Source organism: Eptesicus fuscus, chromosome 16 (genome assembly GCF_027574615.1).
Source record: "Eptesicus fuscus isolate TK198812 chromosome 16, DD_ASM_mEF_20220401, whole genome shotgun sequence".
NCBI classification, from domain to species: domain Eukaryota; kingdom Metazoa; phylum Chordata; class Mammalia; order Chiroptera; family Vespertilionidae; genus Eptesicus; species Eptesicus fuscus.
This window is the reverse complement of record NC_072488.1, coordinates 66,949,346-66,958,910: the sequence shown is the minus strand read 5'-3', so window position 1 is coordinate 66,958,910 and position 9,565 is coordinate 66,949,346. Positions and strand designations below refer to the sequence as shown.

The window sequence follows — 9,565 nt, the reverse complement described above, 5'->3', positions numbered from 1 at the left end:
CTGATTCATCAGAATTCTTGGTTCGAGACACGCACTCTTCCTTGGTCCTTGCGTGGCCTGTTTCTTAATCTGTTTGATAATCAGCAATAATGAGCCGCAGCCAACCTGAGATCTAGACCTTGATGAAACTTACATCTTCCTAACCCATCCCACCCTGCCCCACCACCACTGGCTGCACTCACTATCCGGAACCTGTGTTTCTCACTCTCTTGCTTTGTTAAAACATAGACAGTTTAAACATTTAAAGTCATATACGTGACCTTTAAATATACACACATGCATTTATATAGTTAAGTGTATCTTTATCATTTGTGCTCTTTGATAGCCATACATAGTCATGTGTATGTATAGATATTGTACATGTAAAGGTGTGTTATACATGTAAACATGTGTATATGTATAGATGTTGTACCTGCACATGTGTGTGCAGGTGTTGTACCTGCACTCATATACTTTGTGTACATGTTGAACCTGCACATGTATGTGTGTTGTACCTGTACAAGTTTGTCAATGTTGTACCTGTACACGTGTGTATAGATGTTGTACATGCATGCATGTGCATGTATGTTATACGTGCGTGTGCATGTTAAACCTAAGTATATGCATAGAGAGAGGGAGAGAGTTTAGATTCAGTTGTTTGTCACTTGAAGTAAAGGAGGGTCGTGCTTCCGGGACGTCCTGCTCGTGTGGGAAGAGACCTCTCGGTTCCTCCTGGTATTGCAGGAGCTCAGTTTGTTCACTCGCACCGCCGATCACTGCACCGCCGTGCTACCACACCTCCGTCCACGTGCCCTTCTCTTGGCCGGTGGTATTTGGTTTCTTTCTGTGTTAGCTTTCCCCTCTGTGTTAGGGAACGTTTTAAACATGTACAAAAACAAAGAGAATGGCCCAAGGAACCCGTGCACCCATCATCAGTGTTGTCTCCTGGCCAGCCTGTTTCATCAGCACTCCCGCCCAGCACTGGATCATTCTGAAGTGAATCTCAACGATCAGCCACAAATATTTCCGTGTGTCACTTAGAAAGAGAGCTCCGCTTTCCAAACGTAACCACCCCAACATCTCCTGGGACCCTTGATACGATCACAAATCCAGCGTCCAAAATTCCCCAGTCTCCACGCTGTCCCGCAGCATGACCTGCCCTTGCGAACGTGGCAGGAGGAAATGCTGGGGGTGCAGTCAGGGCGTCTAGAAAGCCACTGGCTGTTCTCTTCTGGCTGCATCAGCTTGTTTTCTGGGTCGTCGCTGAAGCTGACAAAATCTGAAGTTGGGGACTCTGAAGAGCACTGGAGGAGGAGTTCCAGGAAGGAACAGGGGCAAAGCCGCGTGGCCCCCACCTGAGCCAGCAGGTCCAGAAAGGGCGAAGCACCAGACCTACTGCCTGCATGCCCTCACCTCTGGTTCCTCTGGGACCGTGTTCCCACCTCCTGCACAGTGTTAATTCCTAGCTCAATGCCAAGGCCTCTGCCACCCCTTCCGTTCTCTCCTTACATGAGGGAGAGCTGACCTGTGCGTTGGCCAGTTTCCATGGTGTGAGCACTCCCACCTTGGCCAGTTTTAAGCCACCAACGTCCCATCCCTGAGCAGATTTGGGAAGAAGTGCCAGCCACACTGGGCTCTTGCAAGAAGGTGCAAGCTGGACCCAGCACCCCCCTGGCGTGGCACAGATTGCCTTTTCGCTTCCCAGTACGGATCAGAAGTGAGCACAGGGTGAGAGCCCCTGCTCCGAAGGCCTGGATAGCACCTCTTCACGCTCCGCAGTGTGTGCTTCACACCTCAGTGCTGCCTTCGTCTGCATCTCTGGTTGTTATGTTCATTTTCCACGTCTTTTTCATGTGTGTTTTTCCTGCATATTTCTTACTCATGCTCTTGCATTATTAGAATTATGATGCTTTTCTTTAAAGTGTGAGTAACTCTATATGGTATGGTTTTAATTCCTTGAATTTGGCTGACAATTTTCTTTGCCTTTTGCTTTTATTATTTCATCAACAGAAATTGTAGCATCATCAAGCCTGTCAGCCTTCACTCTGGCGATTCTTTCCCTGGTAGTGAGCACAAGAGCATGTGTCCTGGTTTCATCGTCCTACAGCATGTGGCAGGCATGACTCCAGGTGCTGGGGACACAGCCGTGGCCCAAGCAACACCTCTGCCCTCACGGAGCTCTCGTTCCAATGGGGAAAGCAGACGGCAATTAAGCAAGCGAGCACATAATGAAAGGTCTGGGGTGGTTGAGAGCTATGACGTAAAGCAGAGGGGGGGCAGGAGGGGATACAGAGGTCCATTTAGGAGGACCTCCGGGAAGGTCACCTTGGAACAAAGACTGGAACCGGTGAAGGAGTAAGTCATGCTAATTTCCCTGCAATTTGATTTTTTTTTTTCAATTTGATTTTTAAAAATAATCTAATTGGCCCGGGACCGGTGGCTCAGTTGGTTGGAGTGCCATCCTGTACACCAAAAAGTTGCAGGTTCGATCCCTGATGGGGGCATGTACAGGAGGCAACCCATCAATGTTTCTCTTTTTCACACATTGATGCCTCTCTCTCTCTCTCTCTCTCTCTCTCTCTCACTCTCACACACACTCACTCTCACACACACACACACCAATAGGAACCTTTTCTTGGGTGAGGATTTTTTTAAAGATAAAGTAATCGAATTGGAAATGTTTTGGCATATAAGAAGCTCTGATTATTTTTTTCCACTATGTATGCAATTACCTCAATATCCCTTCCTTTCTCTTTATTTTTAGAACTCGGTTTGAGGTTGGGTCTATTTCAATAACGTGTTCTAAGATGTATTTTTCTGACAAGTCTACTTTATTTTAATTGCTCCTTTTTGGATCATCCTTTTGAAAGAATTTACCAATTTGTGTTTTAGCACTTTTAAACTATCCTTCCCAGTCTTGAAATGAAATTCTATCTTCCCAAAGAGGCAAACGCAGCTTAACTCTCTTTGTATGTGTGACATCTCCCAGAGAGCAGAGCCAAAAGAGACTCTTCATATATTTTGTTGAATGATGACTAAATGAATTTCAAACCCATTTTGACATTTTTAATTCTTTTCAGGTCTAAGAGTACCTCACTCATTTAAATAGGTCACGCATGACAGGGGACTCACCTGACCCACTTGCTCCTGCCCTTGTTTAATGTAATAAACTTTACATGAATACGTGGTCCTTTCCCACAGCCCACTGTAAACACACAGATAAGGAACAGAGCAAGGTCCTTCACACAGACAGAGCCACTTGCATAAGTAAGACTTTCATTTGTGTGTGAATCCTTTTATTTCCTTTATTTTACTTGAATAGGATTAAACATCTTGATGACCAGTCTTCAATGTCGTCAGGCCGTATGCTTTCCCAGTCCTGTGTCTATGCCATCTGCGCATCCATATTCCCCCCAAAACCAAGAAGACCAGCGAAAGGGGGGCCAGCGCAATCCCCCAGGAGAATGTGGCAGCTGCGGGAAGAAAGGTCAGGTCAGGGTCAAACGTTCTCTCACCAGATAGGACAGTGCATGCGCGTTTGGGGGCAGAGAGCCACTGCAGGTTGGTCGTCCTCATGAATGTGCATTGAGTTTCAGAATGTGTGTCCTGGCGCCAGGACCAGGGGCGCTGGAGGAGGACCTCTGTGGCGTCATGGAAACAAGCCAAGGGGAGCAGCACTTCATCCGAGAGATGGGGGCAGAAGGGAGGGTCTGCCTCGGCTTCCCCACTGGGTAGTGCACAGCAAGCTGTCACGTGGGTAGGCCTCAGCTCGCAACCACGAAGAAGCCGGGGTTAGCTCTGCCCTTTCCCAATGAGCATGGATGTCATAAGGATTCAATAGTCGCAAATGAAAGAAAACAAACTGTGAAAACAGAAGGTTAGGTGTGGAGATTATTGCTTGGATGCAGCTGTTTTATGTCCTACTCCTTGGCTTCTGTGTGTTATGAAAACATAGGAAGAGACTGTGAAGAAAAAGTTAACGAGGAGGCACGAGAACATGAGTGCTGTCACACACTAACGAAGAGGCCAGAATTCTACGTGTGGAAGCTGCTGTCTATCATAGTCTGTCTAGGCAGCCCGGATCCAACAGTTTCAGACTATTTTCTCCAGGCGATTCTTACGCCCTAAAATCTGACAGGGCTTTAAGTGAGTGATGCTTCATTTTCTGAGCGGCCATTTGCAGGCACCTTGTGTGTCCTCTGAGGTCAGTCATGGCCAGCTCAGCAAGAGGACACGCTCACGTTACCGAAATGTTTAGAGGGTCCCACCATCAGGCCAGACAACCACAGGTGCCTTTGGGTCACGAATCTGAGCCCTAGCAGTGGACTCCACTCTCTGTGGAACCTCCATTTCCAAGTTTAAACAGCCCCAGCCCCTCCTGGAAACAAGCTGAACTTCAGCCTTTGCATACACTTTAGTATGAAGGAGCCTGCGCAGGTGCAACCCTCAGCCCTGCCCTGGGCCCTGGGTGGAGCCCAGGGACCTGTATTTTCAACGAGCGGCTCAATGAGCGTGCTGGTGGCTTTCCTTCTGGAGAAAGGTTGTGTACAGTTGTCTTCTCAGCCCTGAGACCTGGCCCAGCCCTCACCTTTCCCATGACCAGTCTGTCTGCACTGCCCCAAGGCAGGGCCTGGAGGGGCTGTGTCCCCGCACGTGCCCAGAGGCGTGATGGTGACCTCACAGCTGGGGCCAACTCTGGCTGGTCCCTCGCCATCTTCCGGGGCTGCCGACAGACCGCCGGGCCTGTCTCCTTCCTGCTCAGCTAAACTAAGAAGGCAATTGGTCAGAATGATAACGTGGGGGTTTTCTCTCTTCTGTTAAAATGTCCTTATGTGGGCACTGGGTTGATTTGCCTCTCACTCTATTTCCTGTTCACTGGTGACGTTAACCCTACAGCTGCCTTGAGCCCTGGGATCTACCAGTCCTGGTTCTTGGGGGTAAGGTTTCCCAACTTGGGGATAAAGAGTGAACCCTCTTCTCACTAGGTCACCAGGGACAGCGGCCCTGATGAGCCAGGCAGACCCACAAGAGGACACAGGTTTTCCTAGGGTTTATCACAGAACCATTTAGTCTCTTTTCCAAAAATCTGCTTGCTATTTAAATTTTTATTGAATATAATATCCAAAAGCCAGCCTCCACCCTACCAAAAAAAAAACACAAAAAAAACCCATAAAATATTAGAGATTTGTTCTAATTCCTGGAAACTCCCTACCCTTATTCTAATATTAGAGATTTGCTCAACTAACAGGAAGCACGAGGGACTTGCTAAGTGATTCTGGAGAACTGGCAGTCTTGTCCAGCACCCAGAGAACATTCCACACGCTTCCCATCCGGGCCCCTGAAACACGTACCTTCTTTGACTGTGGTATGCAGCATCTGAAAACTCAGTGTGTTGCGAACGACACATTTAAAATCTGTGGTCAAATCCTCTCTGATGACTGGATCAAAAATCAGGGGCACTTCAATGTAGTTCTCGTTGTTTTCTGAGTATTCCCTGCGTGAGGAAGCACGTGCTTAGACGGGGCGGTCAGGTCAGGCTGGTCCCACACACAGACAGCCAAACATTCCCAACGAGGAGGGCCCCGGTGCCTGCCCTGATTTAAGGCTGAGAAAGTTGGGCGCACTGGCCGTTGTGTTTGTTAGGCTTTGGGAGGGTTCCTAGGCGGCTTCTGAAGGTAGCAGTGACACTGACGTTGTGGAGGTGCTGGTCACTGGGATAGGGACACTTGTTACCAGGAGGGCCCAGGGGAGCCAGCTTGCTTTGGACAATGGGAAGTCCATCTTTTACGGCCCTCAGTGAGCAAGGAGCGAGGAGTGGAGCCAGAAATGTCTCCTTCTGGGAAACGTGACTGTATCACCAACAAATCATTTGCATATGGAAAGGCAGGGAGTTTCCAGAAACCCAGTTTTCAACAGCGTCCCCTCCTCTCATCCCCACTGCCAGCTCTCATGCTGGGAGCTCTGAGTGCAATGTGAGTTTCACAACGAGGATTTGCAAACAACTGTGCTAACCACACATCATTTTTATCCGCTCAGTTGCACCAGAAAGACCTTTTTGATAGGTCTTTCCACCATCGGGCAATGGGAGTTCAGGCTGCTTCAGGCCCTGGAGTTCTTCAAGTCTGTACTTGATAATGGGAACATCGCATGGTCTCCCTCCCTCACATAGAGCTTCCTAGTTACAAGGTCTGATTGTTCTACTTTCAAAGGGAGAAAACCCTTTTCGAGGTGACTGCTTCTGAGAACAGCACTCTTTCTTACTTTGAATGTTAGCCTCCCTTAGACCGCGGCAGCCATGGGGCCCTGGGACACAGGGCTCTCGGATGCTGTGGCTAAGTTTCAGAATATTTTAAGGTTTCATGAAAATGTTTGACACTCAGGTTGCAGAATGGGGAATAGAAATATATTAACTGCAAGTATTTTTAATTGCAAAGATCAAGAAACAAGCATTTATTAAACAGCTAGAAAACACAACCTCAGTGACAAGCAGTTGGCTGCAACTCAGAGCTTATATAGAAAGTTTGCTTCTCAAAAACAGATGGTAATTCTGAGCAAACTCAATTTTTAAAATTCTAAAAATCCAGCAGTTCATACTAGCAAAATTCTTTTGAATATAGCATGTGTGTCCTATGGGGAGGTTGGATATGGCAATGCCTCTTTAAAAATGAGTGAAGCTGATGGAGGTCTCTCGAAGCTCTGCCCGAAGACGCCCTGGGCTGGCAAACCCTCTACCCACTCACAGGCGTGGCCCCTCGCGCACACGGCCAGCCCGGTAGGCGTTGTCGATGCCGGTGGTGTTGGCCATCCACCACAGCAGGGTGGTCGAGTGCGCGCCGCCTCCCAGAAACACCTTGCAGGGCACCGTCAGCCGCGAGCCTGTGGACGGCGGACAGAGACACGTGAGAAGCAGCTGGACCTGGGTGAGCCCAGCTCCTCGCGCACCCGCAGACCTGAGCGGGACCCTCCCGTCTCCTCAAACACCAGCCAACTCCCTTCTTAGAAGGAAACAGTTCCCCGGAAGATTCCCTTCACCTTCACGGCGGGCACCGGCGGGCACGCACCGAGTGTCTCCAGTCCCTCCCACCGGGCCTCCGAGCAGAGACGCCCAGAGGCAGGTGCTTCCCAAGGCCCCGGGCTCCTGCCAGCCGCCTGCGCTCCCAGCCCACCCACGGCCCCATCCAGGCGGACACGCCCTTTCCCCTGCCTCGCTGTCTCCCTCCCTCCTCCCCTGGGGCTCCGTGTGCAGGAGGCGCAGCCTTCCCCAGCCTGCCACCCCGTGCGGCTGGCCAGGCCGTCGCTGCCCTGCGGCTCCTGCCAGTTGGGTTTTAAGTGACCAAAGAGAGACGGGGATGGACAAACCCGTCCCGTCTGGTTTCCCTCGTGGGCGCTAGGCCACCCCAGGCCCCAGCGCAGCCTTTCTCCCTCCTCCTCCCGGGGCCCAGACACTCCTCAGCCCGCAGCCCTGCGTCCTGCCTCGGGGCCCTCAGCCCTCCCCGGAGGGCGGGGAGCTCAGCCCTGGCGGGCCCACGAGCTCTCCCAGGCCCCCCGTTACCAGGCCAAACATAAGCTCAACCTGCACAAGAAGCTGGGGGGGGGGGGGCTCTGCAGCCAGAGTTTCATAGTGAGCACAACCTACAAACGGCTGTACAGAAGCACACGGTACAGATGGAGCCTCAAGGGGTGTGAGCGGCAGCCGGCGGGTGGCTGACTGGCTTCCAGGGCAGGTCCTGCTCCGTGAGGGAGTCCCCCCCACCCCCACCTACAACTGCCGCCCGAATGCCCCAGGCTTTCGGTTTAGATCCTCTTAGGTGGGGTTTTCATGGGGCACAGTGCACCTGTCTCCCATTTCTAACCGCACACGTTACTTCAGCCTCTCATCCTGGGCGCCGGCCCCCGCCCCGCCCCCCAGGCACACGGCACACCAGGCGCAGGCGCAGGCGCAGGCAGCGGGCCCCCCTCAGGCCTTACCCAGGGAAGCCGAGATGGTCTGGTGCGGGGAGAGCATCACGGGCACCGTCTCCTCTTGCTTTCCTGAGACGGAGGCAGAGGAGGTCAGTTAGGGGCTCCGCTCCAGCGGGCCGGGCCATCGCCACCAGCTGGCCCGCTCTCCCAGCGCGGCGCAGCCTGCCTCGGCCACGGCGCATCCGCTCACCGGCCCTCCCGTGGCCCACAGTGAGCCGCTACCCTCCCGCTTCCTGAGGGGACCCTTTCTCTGAATAAATCCTCACTGGTAACGTGCACTCTGTCCCCGGGATAGGTCTGCCCGGGTCAATTTGCCCCAAAGTGTCTCCCTCCACTGCGTCCTGCCCCCAGCCAGCGCCCCCAGAACCCTGCGGCTCGTCCGGGGGGAGGAGAGGCCGGGCCCGCGGGTGAGCTGCCGTGGAGGGTGAGCTGGCGCGGCCGCGGGGCTGATGGGGGAGAGAAGCCTGCGGGGCCAGGGGGTCTCCTGGGAGGCAGAGCCCAGCTCCCCAAGAGGCAGGTCTCCCGGCAGCCCGGACACACTGGCCACCTGGACGGGCGAGAAGAGCGGCTCGGGTGGGCGACGCCGCCCGGCCACCCCGCCCTCCATCCGGCTGCTCCCACGGGAGCTCTGAAGCCCGACCCGGGGCGCCAGGCAGCGTGGGTGGGTCCGAGTGCGCGCTCCTCCCGCCACCAGGACCGCCACCACGCTGTCCCCCGCCCCCCCTAACACACACACACACACACACACACACACACACACACACACACACCACGGGGCGGGCGGAGGGGGCAGACGGAGCCCGGAGCCCGGAGGCACCAGGGGGTCTAGCTTGAGGTGGCACAGCAGCTCCGGGGCAGGGTCCGTTAACACATTGCTCTGCCCCCCGCCGCTGCTTCCAGTCCACAGGCCTGGGATGGGCGGAGGTTTCGCCTGCCTAACCGAGCCCAGGGGATGCGGCTGCGGCCCTCCCCGCAGAGCCCGGAGACCGTCCAGCAGGCTGACATGGGGCTGGCGCCCCCTGGTGTCCCTGCGCAGCACCATGAGCAGGCGAGGCCCTGAGCAGGGCCTGGCTGTGTCGTTCCCCGCCCTACCCCCACCCCATCCCCTCCCCGCCCCTAACGGAGTTGAGATGAAGGCACCCTCACCGGCATTTGCTTTCATGGGAGACAGTGAAACTGAATCTCTAGATTCTGTTGAAAAAAGTTAATCGTTCCCCCTCATAGGCCAATTATCTAACCTTAATACAGTCCCAAAGCTCTGGAATGCCCTTAAAAGACCCCAGCTGTGCAGCTGTTCGGTGTATAAAGTGAAAGGCCGCAGCCCCCTCCCCAGGACTTGCACACCGTTTAACCCGCACCATCCCGATGTCAGCCTGGGGGTTGGCTCACTGCTGAAGGCACAGTGAACACTGGTCAGTCCTGTTCACAGCACCCCCCAGCAGAGCTCATTTAAGCCACTGGACACTCACTGTTCCAGATCCTGCTTCAAGGGCAGCGAGACCTGCCTCGGGGAACACCGGGCGCAGCTCCACTGGGCGCCATCGCCTCGCCTTCCAGAGAAACACCCCATAATAAGCCCCAGTAGCGACAGCCCTACACACAGTCCTACACAGAGTGTGGCCGC

The 9,565-nt window shown here is 53.6% G+C and overlaps 1 protein-coding gene across 4 annotated transcripts in view; it reads right to left on the bottom strand.

The window, feature by feature from the left end:
- Positions 1–3,247: 3,247 nt before the first annotated feature.
- IL1R2 (interleukin 1 receptor type 2) overlaps positions 3,248–9,565 on the bottom strand; it is a 30,603-nt gene continuing 24,285 nt past the window's right edge. For 3 of the 4 annotated variants that reach the window (XM_054728124.1, XM_054728125.1, XM_008153408.3), the window contains exons 6-9: positions 7,948–8,010; positions 6,720–6,855; positions 5,331–5,473; positions 3,248–3,452 (exon numbers count right to left, since the gene is read on the bottom strand). In XM_054728124.1, coding sequence (XP_054584099.1) covers positions 3,304–3,452; positions 5,331–5,473; positions 6,720–6,855; positions 7,948–8,010 — 491 coding nt within the window. In that variant the 3' untranslated portion in view covers positions 3,248–3,303. The remainder of the gene's footprint in view (positions 3,453–5,330; positions 5,474–6,719; positions 6,856–7,947; positions 8,011–9,565) is intronic. The other variant, XM_054728123.1, reaches the window with a different exon arrangement.